A 15,028-nucleotide genomic window follows, 5' to 3' on the forward strand; every position below is an offset into this window, starting at 1 on the left:
AAATCCAAATGATTGTGGTTCTTTGTATACGTATTGCGTGTTCCCCTTACCGCCAGTTGATGTACTGTTGGTATTCATGATCCTGACGGACAAACTTTCTGCAGAGGCAGAGCCTGAGATTGATGTACCTCCTCCTGCTTATGACACATTGTCGATCCGCAGGGGTGCTCCATCGATACCCGCCATCTCCATCGCCTTCGCTCACGACAATGAGGCAGCTTCCACTGGCAGGACTAGTACTGTTGTAACGGATGCGCATGAATTTGAGCCTCCTTCTCGGGGTCGGCTGTGGGCACGTACGTTGCCCTAGGAGCAGGAGCAACATTGACTTTACAACACAAGTTACACAACCTCAAAACGATGCAGTGATCCCGAATACTGGCCGCAGTGGACGTGGACAAATTACTCCCAGAGCGCCCACAGCTTGATTCCCGCAAAACCGTTCCCGCAGAGTCTGCGTCCTCCTCCTGCCAGAAGCGCAAGCATGCCAAGGCGTGTAAAGTAAAATCCTGCCCAAGCTCATGGCTTTCTCTCCTCCCATTTACATCCTCCAAAGCTACGAAACACGTCCGTCAGTCTGTGCTTATGCTTATCCACGATCTCGTCGTTCCCCCGTCAACCAACTCCCTCAACCTGAATCCCAAATCTCCGCAACTGACCCTCCCAGATCCACACGAAATCCTAGCCTCCTGCGCTCAATCCTGCTCTGCCAAGAACCTGTCTTTGTCTACGCTTCTTCAAGAGCCAGCTGTAGCAGGTCACACTGCCATCTATTGGGCTATCGTCCACTATCGCCCCTCGCTCCTTGATGCTTTGCTCAGACACTCCTCCCCTTTAACGCCTGCAACGCAAAGTGAGATGAGGAAGGCATGTTTGGTGGCAAGTAATCAGGCATTGTTCCAAAACCTCAGACTCAGTGCGGGGTTATGCGCAAGTGGGTTACGGAGTGGTGAGTTTTGAGTTGAGAAACTGAATTGGAGCTCATGCTTTTGACTCATTAGCTGCTGATAGTCTCCTTCTTGGTCAGCGCCCACCAGATGACGTGCGTATCGAAGAGGGCCCCAATGGTGCTTTCGCTGCAACACTGGATATCGCGATGTGGCAGAAACGTATACGTGCGGTTGGGAGCGTGAGCGTGGAATTTATTGCCTCTGGTGAATATCTTATGCTCCTTCTTTAACCCTCATTCCTGCTTTGATTCTTCCTCAGTTCCTTTACCAATGGGGAAATCCAACTAACGTTCTTTGCTTCTCAGGCCGTATATTCGCACTAACCTTCTTCACCACCGATCGTCCCCAACCCAACACCAAGTCCACCAAAGCCAAAAGAGCTGTAGGGCCATTGCACGTCTCACTCTCCCTCCTCGAGCACAGCCTACCAACCTACGTGGATGCAGCAGTAGTCATCGATCGGCCTCCTCCCCTTCCTTCTCCAGGGCCTTCTTCACGTTCACCAAACAAGGAAAATTTCCTACTCGCCAAAAGGGCACATCTACAGGGCCAGTTTTTCAGGCAGAGAAAAAGGCTCTGACTTTGAGAACGGAGCGGGGCTTGGGGGCCTGCGAAGCGAAGAAGTGGGACTTCAACTATGATGGACAAGCGCACGCGCGCCTCCCTTCTCCTCCTTCGCCCAGCTCCCCAAGCTCTCCTGGCCCTGCAACGTTCTCAGGTGCATACACACCTACACAGAAACATGTACAGAAACAGATGTTACTTCCACCTCCCTCGCACCCCCACCGCGGATTAATGCAGACTTGTTCATCTCCCTCGCTCAAGCAATTGTCCCCGTCCCGTTCCTCGCATACGTTAACATCTGTATTGGATAGTAAGACTGCAGCACTCATGCCCAAGAAGCAGCTCGTGAAGCTGAAGAATACCTCGTTGGGATCGCGTGCCAGTGGGCGTGCTCCGGTGGTGCTCCGTTTTAGTGCGGGCGAGTCTATGCTTGCTTGTCGTACGAGGAATGGAGGTGAGGATCTTTCAATACTGTTCTATTTTTCTGCAATGAAGCGAGAAGCTTTTGTTGAATGAATCTTCATAAATTCTGGCTGTATATTCATCATACATAGAGCAACCTGACCAGTGACGTCTCTAGCAGCAGATCCACACGCCCTACGTCATCCTACCGCCAAACCCGATACCTGGTCCGAACATGGCACGTTGTATGTCTCTGCGATCGTAGTGCCACTCGGCGAACAAGATGGAGGCGGGTTGATGTTTGAGTGAGTTTTTCCACATGCCATCTCATAATATGCAACGACGATCGGGGAATTGAAGTGATAGACGCTAATGTCCGTTCGCAGCACATCCCCGCATATCGCGCCTGATGGTAGTTTACGAGCACGGCTAGAGGCGAGGTTGGTGAAAACTGAGGAAGGAGGGAAGGAGTGTATTATTTGTTAGTTTGATGCAGGGCGATAGGCTTTCTTAGTGTGGTATTACCGTATTGTGGTCTGGTTAATCTTGTATAGGATTGTATTTTGATACAACTGCAGCTTGGATGTGTTCATCAGTATACGTAGTATCAGCACTTGGAGGGCAAAAAAGCCTGTATGAACGAAATAGATGAATGAAAGGGCCCGGGCATTCGCCGCTCATACTAGGCACGGGATGTGCGCATACGATTGTCCCGCGTTTCAATATTAATACTTCGAAGATCGCACTGACCGCACTGTCGCCAAAATCAAGAACAGTTCTCGGAGGTCATAGTATCAATGGAGTCAAATACTCTGTTGTTCCACAGAAATTTGTTGTCGCATCCTTGCAGACTCACTGTCTCCAGGCTAAAACTCACTGTGAGAGGGGGGTACCAGGCGCAGTCGTCGCGGCTACATGACAAAGCGGGAAATGATTAATGATTAGTGAGTCTCAAACAAACTAAACACCTATGTGAACGAATACGATCTGCTGTTCAAACGGAATCTGCTTGCGCAACTTCTTCACAGCCTTGTGCAATGCCCTTGCAGCACGCTTGCAGTCCAATCTCCCTGAATCGTCAACCAAGTTGTCGTAAAAATGAGAGACGATCTGGCCTGCAACATCGTCGTCTACAGACCACATGGAACCTATTACGCTACGAAATCCGGAGAATTGCATGGCTGCAGCGAGATGAATCGCCTCATCCGGACTCCACTTATCACCCACAGTAGTGTGGCAAGCCGACAAGAATGCGAACTCCGGATCCTGCAAGCGAGTTCGTATGATATCCTTGATCATTAAAGACCCGTCGTACATGGCGAAGGAAGACTCAAACGGTTCTTCTTGATTCGGCATACCATGACAGGCCAGGTGAAGCCACTGTTTTTGGCTTAATGTGTCGAATGCTCCCTGGACTGTTGCATCACTGCCTGCAAGCGATGTAAAGGACAAAACGGGTGCGACACGCTGAGCGACGATATCTAACTCAGCAGCGACACACCGAAGTTCCTTTGCTCTGTCCGGGCTCGCTTGACCGATGGCAACAAAATGCTGAGAAGAAGCATCTCGAGAACCCTGCCGTCTTGCGCGAATGAGGGTGGCCAAAGTTGGGGTGTAAGAGGAGACGTAAAAGTGAGAGAAATTATGACTATTCGGCTCGTAAGGCCCAGCGGCATGGAGAGGAAGCAGGGTGAACTCAGCAGTAGGACACCACCAAATGCGTGAGCCACGGGGGACGAACTTCCTGAGCACTTCAAGTATGGAGGCAACTACACGCCTCCAGAGTGTGCGTAAAACACCGACAATCTTGTATGATTCGGTTTTATGATCAGAAGTGCCAGCATGCGATGTGAGGGACTGAAATGTAGAGGTCAACTCAGAGACCTCAGCTTGCGTGATATCGAGTGACACGTGTGCAGGATCTTGGGAAATCAGGATAATCAAGGCGTCGCAGCTGTACCGGCTTGCGTTGACGATAATGACTGGGCCGTCTTCTCCTGCCTTCTGCAGGTCAGAGAACAGCGGAGGCAGCAGAAACCGGGAAAAGTCGGGTAACCTGCGGATGCGGGAGATAACACCATCCCATTGAATTATGAGTTGCCGGATTTGCGAGGACCGGTCTTCAAGAGATACATCTAGTGCGTCTAACGCTTTACGAATCCGAAAGCTGAGTTGTTTAAATTCTTCTGCCAAGGCTTCACCAGTGCCGCCTGATGCAGAAAGTTCATCTAGTGGTGTACGGAAGCGGGCCAACTGGGTCCAGAATACTGCACGACCTCGTTCCACCAGTTCCACAGCAGTGGTCAGAGCACCATGGCGAACATTACATGAGAAAGCATCCATTGCAATGGAGGAAGTGGCCTCCCTGATCACATCGAAGTGGCGGGAAAAAGAGGACAAAACAGTGACGTGCCGATCAAGGAGCTCCAATGCGGTTTGATAGGCAACCAATGCAGAGTGATGGTTCAGCTGCTCGGCAGAGGCAGCCCATGACTTTGCAGCGTAAAGATCCTTACACCAGACTGCATGAGATATTTCAGGGAGTTGCAGATAAAGCCCAAAGGCCTCTTCCAAGTCAGATGTCATACTCTGTTGTTCGAATCTGACTAGAAGGCTCTTAGCAAGGTTGTTGAGAGACGATGATCGAAGAAAATGGCTTGGGGAAAGGAGCGCGAATGCAGCTCGATAGAGCTCAACTGCCTCATCCAGGTCAGACAGCTCACCCTGTTGCTTGGATCTGACTCGAAGGCTGTTGGCAAGATTGTTGAGAGACTGATATCGAAGAGGATGGCCAAGTGGACGGATCGCAAATGCAGCTCGATGGAGCTCAATGGCTTCATTGAGGTCAGGCAGCGCCCCCTGTTGCTCAAATCTGGTATCAAGGCCGATAGCAAGGTTGCTGAGGGAGATGGATCGATCAGGATTGCCGAGCGTACAGAGTGCGAGTGCAGCTCGATGGAGCTCGATGGCCTCATTGAGGTCAGGTAGCGCCCCCTGTTGCTCGAATCTGGCATCAAGACTGTTGGCAAGGTTGTTGAGAGACATGGATCGATCGGAATGGCCAAGGGGACAGAGTGCGAGTGCAACTCGATGGAGCCAAATGGCCTCATCGAGGTCAGGCAGCGCCCCCTGTTGCTTGAATCTGACATTAAGGCTGTTGGCAAGGTTGTTGAGAGATATGGATCGATCAGGATGGCCAAGGGGACAGAGCGCGAGTGCAGCTCCATGGAGCTCAATGGCTGCGTCTAGGTCAGATAGCGCTCCCTGTTGCTCGAATCTGGCTAGAAGGCTGTTAGCAAGGTTGTTGAGAGACATGGATCGACCAGAATGGCCAAGGGGACAGAGCGCAAGTGCAGCTCGATTGAGCTCAATGGCCTCATTGAGATCAGGTAGCGCCCCCCGTTGCTCGAATCGAGTATTAAGGCTGTTGCCAAGACGGTTGAGAGACATGGATCGATCAGGATGGCCAAGGGGACAGAGCGCAAGTGCAGCTCGATAGAGGTCAATGGCCTCATCCAGGTCAGACAGCGCCCCCCTTTGCTTGAATCTGGCATTGAGGCTGTAAGCAAGGTTGTCGAGAGACGATGATCGAAGAAAATGGCTTGAGGAAAGGAGCGCGAGTGCAGCTCGATGGAGCTCAATGGCCTCATCTAGGTTAGGCAGCGCCCCCTGTCGCTCGAATCTGATTCGAAGGCTGATGGCAAGGTTGTAGAGAGACATTGATCGATCAGGATGGCCTTGAGGACAGAGCGCAAGTACAGCTCGATGGAGCTCAATGGTCTCATCTAGGTCAGGCAGCGCCCCCCGTTGCTCGAATCTGACATTAAGACTGTCTGCGAGGTTGTTGAGAGATATAGATCGATCAGGATGGCCAAGGGGACAGAGCGCGAGTGCAGCTCGATGGAGATCAATGGCCTCATCGAGGTCAGGCAGCACGGCCTGCTGTTCAAATCTGAAGGTCATTGATAAGGTTGGTTGTCTAAAGACATGGAAAAGACCGTTCCTCACCGCTCCATATTGTCTGCCATGTATTATAGTGAAATATATAAAGTTAGATGAGGACAGCACAGAACGCAGGGGGCATCAAAGTAATGCAGCACCGCAGGGTAAACAAGACGTAATTGCAAATATCTCAGCTCACTGTTGAGTATCAGTACAAAATCAAGGATACCCAGGGCAAATAGTACGCACAGAGCGATCAGAAATTCAAGCAGTCACTTCCGAGCGAAACGATACGATGAGTCCTAAGTCCTGACTTAAAAGGGACTCGAGGGATAGCTGTCTTCCGGGCCGTCTTACAAGATCTGACTACGGCGACGAAATACCTAGATGCAAAGGCGTGAGTATTCTGTAGGGCTGAGTCAGAGTTCGATGGGGAATGCAAATGATGAAGAGAGTTGTGAAATGACGTTGAGTAAGAGAGACGATGAACTTTTCGTGCGAGGCAGAGAACGTCGGAGTCCTGTAAACTTCGATAGAAAACATATGGTAATTTTGATGATCTAGTGCATATATACGGAAGTGAGTGGCAATTGCAGTTTCGGTTTTTTTGTTTTTGTTTTTGTTTGTGTTGTTGGTTTTGCGTGCGGGTGAAAAGTACAAGCGAGTGGCATCTAAGGGTGACGGAAATGTGAAAGGAGCGGTGGAGACATTGTCAAAGCATAGCTAGTAGGTACAAAGAGAGAAGCGAGAGGTGGTGGTGATAACAGTTGTTATTCACTTGAGGGAGGCTGCGCGCGCGCGGCGCCGGCAGACACCTTGTTCATCAATCTTAGTATTAGGTCTTTAGGCCTCGTCCATGATGCATGATGCATGAAATTTGAAAGTCGGTACTATGGAAAGTTGATTGTGATGGACTCCTGGAGTTATGTACTTTAAAAGTCGGAGTTTGAATGTCTGTTACTGGTACTGACGATGTAGTTGAGGTCGGAGTTAGTTTTGTCAGACAGGAGTTTGACAATGGAATTTGAAGCTCAGGCTGGTGATCACCGCGTCAACCCTCCAACAAATGCCTCTACAATCATTCCAAAGCCTTCATGGAGTGATGTCTAGTATACAGATGTGACCAGATGTTGTTTGCTGATATCCCTCTCCATTGCTCTTGTTTGGCTTGGTACAGCCAAGCAAGACGAACAGAGTGATTGTGGACGTACCAAACGGTCCAAACTAAACCGTATCAATATATCCCTTCCGCCCCCGCAATGCAATGCTCAGATGTACGGTTACCACATATCTGAGAAATGGCTTTATGAGAAAGCTCGTTTCTTCCTCGCCAAGCTATGATATCCCAACCTTCCCGAAATCAAGGCTATGACCAAGGCCAGAACAAACCCCAGCTACAGCTTCAGAAAGACCTTCCACATTCACTCGCTGTCAACGGGTTATACAACCCTACCTCTCGAAAAGATTGTTCCAGCAGAATGCATAGTCAATGATTTCGTTTATGTATTGTACATCTTCAACGACCTGCCAGACAGTTATCACCAGCGCCCTACTCAGAAACAGGTTGATGAACTTACTAGGTTCATGGGCAGGGAGCCTCAGTGATGGGTAGACACTTTGCCAGCAAGGTTCTACAGATGAATGAATTATGGCGAGGCTGGACTAGGGGTCACGCTCGATGTAACATGGATCGTCCAAGTATGCAATGGACATGTGGGTACTGGGTTTGTCGCATAAACATAAACAACAGAATTTTGGCCCCTGAACGACTCGGTCACAGTTCTGTCAATGGAGCTAAATACTCTGCTGTTCCACAGAAATTTGTTGTCGCATCCTTGTGGACTGACTATTTGGAGGCTAAAACTCACTGCGCTAGGGGTAGGAGATGCAGTCATTGTGACTACACGACATGGGAACTGTTTTGAGACTGCCAAAGCGAAACACTCAGGTGAGTCAAGTTAGCCCCCTCATTCTTCAAAATCGGTGCCTCAGTCTCATTGTAGCATTCAGTGCAGAGCCCCGGCGGGTCTGTCTGCGTGCCACCCGAGTTCCTTAAGAAGAGGCCGTCTGGCTCAGGTTGTTGAAGTTCATTCCCTGAGCAGGACTTCTTCAACTTTTGTGAGGATTCTTGTGGACCAGCGGGGGCTACACTCCAACAAGAATGGATGAATCAGTGAGGTGTCTTAAGATTTAGGTTCCGGGCTTAGTAGGAACAGCGACAATAATAGGAGTTCGTGGTGCGCAGAATATACTCGGCTGATTCCGTTTATCTATTATATCAACTAACTACTCCGCCACTCAGATGCTCTCGTAACTCCGCTAGGAAGTGCACGAACCATGTCGGCTGATTGCTATGTCACAACACTCCCCCTCAATCTGGAGACATGCCCATCATGTTGGAGAGTCTCTGATGTGATGGTTTAGCTAGCGGTTTTGTGAGTACATCTGCTATCATCCTGTCTGTAGGACAGTATGTCTCTTGTATTATTTTCTCGCGAATCTTATTCCTGATGTAATGATTTTTTACATCAAAGTGTTTTGATCTTGCATGATATTGAGGGTCTCGAGCTATCGCTAACTGCTGCCATATTGTCTCCGTATAGGATTGTTGGTCCTTCTTGGGCCAAATTCAAATCTTCAAACAAGTATCGAAGCCATACCGCTTCCTTCGCCCCATATGCCATTGCTGTATATTCTGCCTCTGTTGAGGATAGTGAGACGGCATTTTGTTTCTTGGAACTCCAGGTAATGGCTCCTTCACTTAGCTTGAATACATATCCTGATACTGAGACTCTATCGCGGATGTCATTAGCATAGTCTGCGTCTGTCCATCCCTCAAATTTGACTTTGGCGTTTGTGGAATCGGTTCCTCGATACTTAATTCCGAGGTCTTTAGTCCCTGCTAGATATCTTAATACTTGTTTTGCCACTGACCAATGTGTTAGTCCAGGATTTGCGGTAAAAGAGCTCAATCTCTGAATCGCATACGCGATGTCGGGACGTGTCGCCACTGCAAGATACATTAAAGATCCAACTAATGAGGCGTAACTATTACTACGCTCGCCTTTTGCGTCGGTATCTTCCTTTTCTAATATGACTTTCAGATCCATGGGCATACCTACTGCATTGCAGTTCTGGAGACCGTATTTTTGCAGGATTGAGTCTATGTACCGTGCTTGAGACAACTTAATTGTTTTCTCAGCACAGTTTCTTGTTATCTCAATTCCTACTATTTTCTTAGGTTCTCCTAGATCGGTAACGTCCAATATCTCTTTTAACTGGTCTTTAACTGACTCATAAGATCGGGATTATTAGCAAACAGGAGTAGATCATCTACCCATACTGTTATGATCTGTGTGCCTGTCTCGGTTTGTCTTATATAGACGCATGGATCCGACTCAGTACGTTTAAATCCTATCTTTGTTAGATGACTATTTAATTCAATGTTCCACTCACGTCCAGATTGTTTCAATCCATACAAGGTCTTTCGAAGTCGGCACACTCTTCCTGTACCGTCTTCATACCCTTCCGGTTGGACCATGTACACCTCCTCTGTTAAGGTGCCAGTTCAAATACGCTCCTATTACGTCCATCTGCTCAACTTCCCAATCTAGGGCAGCTGCAACAGACATTGTCGATCGAATTGACTCAAGACGTACTACCAGTGTGAAAGTATCTGTGTAGTCCATACCAGGAATTTGTGAGTATCCTTTTGCTACTAACCTTGCTTTATATTTAATAACTTCGCCTTCTTTATTTGTTTGCTTAACCAGGACCCATTTGTTTCCGACGAGCGTCCTATTCTCGGGTGGTTCTACCAATTCCCAAGTACCCATTTCGTTTAGCTGGGTAAGTTTGGCTCGTATCGCTTCCTCCCATTTTGGCCAATCAATTGACGCCTGTGCTTCTCTTAGGTTCTTTGGCTCATTGGGTTCAATGTGTCCTCCTTCTACCATCGCTATCAAGACTATATCTTCCTCTGTGAGTTCTGGCAATGGCAGTTCACCGTTTTTGACTTCATATGACTTAGCTTTATTATTCTCGTCATCCTCGAAGTCTGGTTCATTCATCTTGCGGTAGTCTTTTCTAACCGTCTGTCTTTTAGTTCTTCTGGGCATCTCTTGTGTCTCAGGCGGTTCTTTCCGCTTATTACTTGCGGATGTATCCTTATCTGAGTTGTTTTCTGGTAAGTGTTCTCGTATATCTGATTGCCGTTCATCCTTGGAGTGTTCTTGTATAGGTGATTGCGCGTCAGCTCCCCATGATGTCTGCGCATCTAATTCTCCCATATCATTCTCCCCCTCGCACTGCACATCACTAGCGCTTTGTGGAGAGTTTCCTGGTGAGCTTATAAATTTATAATTTCTGCTCACTCGTATCTGACGTGTTCGGGCGTCATAGTATCTTATTGCCTTCGGTCCATCCACATAACCAACAAAGACTTGTTTCAAGGACCTAGGCTGCATTTTTGACTGATTGGCGTTCTCCTGGAGAACATAAACAGGTACGCCGAATTCTTGTAAGTATGACACGTCAGGTTTTTTACCACTCCATACTTCTTCAGGGGTTATATGATCTAATGCTCGGGTCGGTGCCCAATTTCTCACATATGCGGTGTGTGCAACCACTTCAGCCCATAAGAACTCTGGTAGGTTTCTATCAGTTATCATCGCTCTTGCTAATTCTGTTAGCATTCGGTTCTGTCTCTCAGATACACCATTCTGTTGTGGTGAATATGGTGCCGTGGTTTGTAAGTCTATTCCCTTCTCTTTGCACCATGTTATCAGCTCATGATTGATATATTCAGTACCATTGTCTACCCTAATCGCTTTGGGTGTTTCATTTCTATGTTGTTCAAGGTAGGCAATATATTCCTTTACCTTTGTCGACACCTCATTTTTGTGCTTTAGAAATTCAACGGTACACCTTCTGGAACAATCGTCCACGAAGGATACATAATAATGAGCTCCTCCTATGGATTGGGTCCTAGCTGGACCCCATACATCACTATGCGTAAGTTCGCATGGTTTCTCTGCTCGTTCATCTACTGATTTTGGGAAAGATTCCCTAGTTTGTTTCGCGCGTATGCACGCTTCACATTCAAATGAAGGTTCGCTTCCATCGACATTAAAGCCTTCTACTAACTTTTCATTATATAGCTTCTTAAGGCCAGTAATAGCTACATGTCCGTATCGTTTATGCCATGTCAGCCAATCGGCTGCTGGTCTTCATTGTACGGTATGTGCTCTTGCTATAGGTTTTAATTTTGCTCTCACATTTAATTTATATAGGCCATGATCAATATTTCCTTCTGCGATGTGATGACCTTGTCTAGCATACAAGGACACTTTCCCACCGCCGAACTTAGCACATCCGCCGTCTTTATCCAACTGGCATACGGATAACAAATTGTTTGATGCGTTCGGTATGTATAGTACATTTTTTAAGTAAAATTTGATCTTCTGATTGCCCATATAGCTTTCAAGTTCAACTGTGCCTCGCCCTTTTACTTCAAGGGGTTCATTCCCTATCCCGACCACCTCACTTTTCGTTGGGGCATAATCTGTGAGTGCAGTTTGAACTCTGGTTATATGTGATGTTGTTCCTGAATCTGTGAACCATTCGTACCAGATCATTGACTCTTGGTCCCTCTTTGGGGCACAATCAGACTGAACCATAAACGCAATGTTAGGTTCGTCTTCGACTTCCATATCAGTCTTGTCACCCTCGCCGCGCACTTGGTAAGCACGTTTTGGCTTTTGAGGTCTGGATGACGTTCCTGAAGTCTTCTTTCCCCAGCACGCCGAAGTCTCATGTCTGAATTTATCACAGGACGTACACTTCGGTGTAGAGACTCGCGTTTCTGCAGGCACATATAGGCACATTTTGCACCTTTTCACAACTCATGACAATTGGCCTGCAATGCACGACTTGCACCATCAGCTATATTCGACTTCTATCATGTCCCTAGTCGTTTTACACATAACGCGCAGCTTTCCTGCGAAACGCGCCATAGGCGCGGTACTTTCCCGCACAACGCGCAGCATTCCCACATGCGCACCTTGCGCGCTTTATTGCACTTAAGCGCCCTGCATTGCCCTGCATTGCCTATCATCCAGGAATGTCCCTCTATGTCCATCCACCTCATTGGTATGTCATATGCCTTGCCTCGTGGTTTGTAACAAGCATTGCAGCATTATTACATGTCATTACGTATTCATAGCGCTTATTGCTCCTATCCCTTCCGCTTCCGATGCGATTTCCATAGTATAAAGTTGCTGACTTACTACACCATCATTATTACTCCCCTTTGCTGTACTTCCCTTGCTATTGGGTTTTACCTTAGAGTAGTAGTCACCACTTGGGCGCACTTTGTGTTTCCAATGGTTATCGTTATCCACCTATACTAGACCTTTATCCGCGCTCGTTATAACACTCGCTCCGCGTTTGCACTCGCTTTGCACATCCGCTTCCTTATCCGTTTCCTTATCCGGTATTTTCCGCACAACGCGCGCCTTAGCGCTCACGTTCCCACGCTCGCGCTTACCTTAGTGCGCTCTCTCGCGCTTCACGCTCACTTCGCTTTTCTTCTTGCGCTTTCGCGCATCCATCGCACTACAAGGGTCTTTCTTTCATCTGGTTCTGTGTTCAGTAGCAGTCCCCTTTAGGGTCGAACGTTCTTGCATTCTGCGAGTATAGCAGCTAGGCAGAGCCAAGACTCACTTATACTGGTTGAGCATTTTTAGATATTTCATATCAGCCCAGCCAGGTTGAGATCGCCTCATCAGCTTGCCTTTCCAATAACATTTCGCGGTGGCATGATTATGCCTACCGCAAATCAAGCATTCTAGTAAGTTCTGTTTGGGTCTTTCCTTCTCAATCTTACGCTTTTTCCCACGTTCAGTACTCTTAGCATAATATCCTTTCTCCTGCGTACCGTGTGTCTCCCTGCGATTATATTCATCTATAATCAATGAGGTAATCTCCTGGGAGGTTATGCCTTTTGTCCCTTGCGTATCCGCATGTGTACCAAGGTACGAGGATGTGAAGGCATCCCAAGAGTCCAGTAAGGACATCACGAGCAAGGACTTGTATTCCTTGTCCGTAATCATCTCGCCCATAAGATGTAGGTCATTTTGTTGCCGTTTCATCTCATTGATATGTTCAACAATATTGACGCCTTCAGTTGCCCGCATAGCGAATAAATTTTGCTTTGCGACGACGATGCTTTGTTGTCCTTGAACTTGATGAATACTCATCAGGTTTGTCCACATTTGTTCGGCCGTTGCAGCCTCTGTAACATGCACCATCTGCTCGTCAGTGATGCTGTTCATTATCAAGGTCTGTGCAACTTGGTCGAGTTTGTTCCAGGTCGCTAACTCATCCACCTTGCCTGCATCAGGCTTTTTCGTCATGCCGTCGACATGTTCAGCCACGCCGTGAAGCTTGAGAAGGCCCATCATATGGGCTTTCCATCCACTCCAGTTTTTTTCTTTCAGCGGTGTAGAGATTCACATTTCTCCAGGCTCATATGGGCCAAATTCACGGCTTTTCACGACGCACTTGATATCCTTACAATGCGCTTCTAATACGACTTCCGTGCAACGCGCACTTTGGCGCGTACCAGCGCGTTCAAGTGCGTTCGAGCGCGTTACGGCGCACTTCGTTGCATTTCCCTAGGATCCGTCGCCTGTCCTCTGCATGTCCCGTCCCAGTCCTCCAAGGTCCATTGGTGCGTTTTCCCTTCTTCAGAACTCATACTCCGTCACGCAGGCACTAGTACTTATCGTCATATCTCGTTATGGACCCTGACTTACCTCACCATTTACCTTAGTACTTCCTATTCGGCTCCGAGCCGTGGGAACTCGCTTAGCATACCTACACGTCACCATGTTTGTTTTCCGGTCACTTAGTTGTGCTCCACTACCATCGAAGTGTATAGCTCGAGTTTCTATCTGAATACACCGGTTTTCCTTCCTATTGGCGCTTTGACACCTTTAAGTGTCTATTTCTACATCTATCAAAGTCCTTATTCCCCATCTTGATTGTCATCTCTACTCGAAGCACTCCATTGTGATCGCACGAAGTGCGCTTTGACATTTGAAGCGCGCTTTTCCGCACTTTCCGCCTTGTTAGCGCGTTTAGGCGCCTTTAGCTAGCGCACTTCGCTTTTGGGTGCATTATTTGCCTCAGTGTCCCATTCAGACTTCGAGACCAAATCGCTGGTTATAGATCCCCCTCACCATTCACTAGAGGAATCTTTCTCAGTAGCAATCCCCTTGGGACGACTTTCCACTCGTATCCAGAGGAGCACTTGAGAGCCCACTTCCCACTCTTCCCCCTAGCACGCAGCTATCATTCCTCGCCCTCAGCGGTTCAATTTTATATGACGACAATGCTCCCAAGTTTATTTCTTTAGGTTTCTGAGTAGCTGCAGGAACAGGTACTGTTGCAGGGACAGGTACTGTTGTGGAAGCCCCAACAGTTGTAGAAGTCGGAGGATTAGGATTGGGATTCGACATCTTGCTTGTTTGTGTCAATGTATTGCTTTGACGTTAACTTTATAACATATCACAGGGCTCGTAACCTCTTAAGATTTAGGTTCTGGGCTTAGTAGGAACAGCAACGATAATAGGAGTTCGTGGCGCGCAGAATATATTCGGCTGATTCCGTTTATCTATTATATCAACTAACTACTCCGCCACTCAGATGCTCTCGTAACTCCGCTAGTGTCATATACCATATATCCGGTTACAGATCTGATGATCTGGATCTCAGATCCGATCCAGATCCGATGAACATATCCGTCGTCCGGTCCACAGATCTGCTTTGATTCTTATTTCATTTCCTGTTCATATAACTCTAACTATTGTTCATCTCCTTTCGGTATTCCTGTACACCGGTATACCGGTTATCCTTTACTTCCGCTTTGCTTACTGATCCGCTATGCTTGCTGATCCGCTACACTTACGAATCCGCTTTTACTTGTACTTCATTCCCGGTTCATGATTCATGATCCATCCGACTTACCAATACGCTCCACTTAGACTTTGCTTATACTTTCGTACATAGCCTCGCACCTTTGTTTATTGATCATTCCGTTGGCTATCCGTAGTATATAAACCTTTGTATATGCGCTGTAGTAGATCAGTTCGAATATCATCTTAGAT

The 15,028-nt window shown here is 47.7% G+C and overlaps 3 protein-coding genes across 3 annotated transcripts; 2 read left to right on the forward strand and 1 right to left on the reverse strand.

Moving 5' to 3' along the window:
* Positions 1-281: 281 nt before the first annotated feature.
* On the forward strand, positions 282-2,574 carry DFJ58DRAFT_762132 (uncharacterized protein). Its single transcript, XM_041388529.1, has 7 exons — positions 282-949; positions 1,002-1,154; positions 1,256-1,447; positions 1,485-1,502; positions 1,567-1,968; positions 2,095-2,221; positions 2,303-2,574. The coding sequence occupies exons 1-7, from the start codon at positions 586-588 to the stop codon at positions 2,400-2,402; spliced, it is 1,356 nt and encodes a 451-aa protein (XP_041249274.1). The 5' UTR covers positions 282-585; the 3' UTR covers positions 2,403-2,574.
* A 267-nt stretch (positions 2,575-2,841) lies between these two features.
* Positions 2,842-6,412, reverse strand: DFJ58DRAFT_696717 (TPR-like protein). Its single transcript, XM_041383487.1, has 3 exons — positions 6,108-6,412; positions 5,925-6,056; positions 2,842-5,868 (listed from the first exon to the last, which is right to left on the reverse strand). Exons 2-3 carry the CDS (start codon positions 5,942-5,944, stop codon positions 2,877-2,879), a joined length of 3,012 nt encoding a protein of 1,003 aa, XP_041249275.1. The 5' UTR covers positions 5,945-6,056; positions 6,108-6,412; the 3' UTR covers positions 2,842-2,876.
* A 463-nt stretch (positions 6,413-6,875) lies between these two features.
* On the forward strand, positions 6,876-7,199 carry DFJ58DRAFT_722470 (uncharacterized protein; the record flags this gene model as incomplete). The annotated part of the gene is made up of 2 exons (XM_041384890.1): positions 6,876-6,957; positions 7,036-7,199. 2 exons carry the CDS (start codon positions 6,876-6,878, stop codon positions 7,197-7,199), a joined length of 246 nt encoding a protein of 81 aa, XP_041249276.1.
* Between the last annotated feature and the right edge of the window lie 7,829 nt (positions 7,200-15,028).

Source organism: Suillus subalutaceus (genome assembly GCF_016647625.1).
Source record: "Suillus subalutaceus strain FC151 chromosome Unknown DFJ58scaffold_8, whole genome shotgun sequence".
Classification (NCBI taxonomy): Eukaryota; Fungi; Basidiomycota; class Agaricomycetes; order Boletales; family Suillaceae; genus Suillus; species Suillus subalutaceus.

Bases quoted from the DNA above. Each gene is read 5' to 3' on its own strand.
- DFJ58DRAFT_762132 (XM_041388529.1), top strand. From the start codon at position 586: ATGCTTATCCACGATCTCGTCGTTCCCCCGTCAACCAACTCCCTCAAC. The intron at 950-1,001 runs GTGAGTTTTGAG...TTGACTCATTAG, and splicing joins CGCAAGTGGGTTACGGAGTG to CTGCTGATAGTCTCCTTCTT. The intron at 1,155-1,255 runs GTGAATATCTTA...TTTGCTTCTCAG, and splicing joins CGTGGAATTTATTGCCTCTG to GCCGTATATTCGCACTAACC.
- DFJ58DRAFT_696717 (XM_041383487.1), bottom strand. From the start codon at position 5,944: ATGGCAGACAATATGGAGCG. The intron at 5,869-5,924 runs GTGAGGAACGGT...AATGACCTTCAG, and splicing joins ATGGCAGACAATATGGAGCG to ATTTGAACAGCAGGCCGTGC.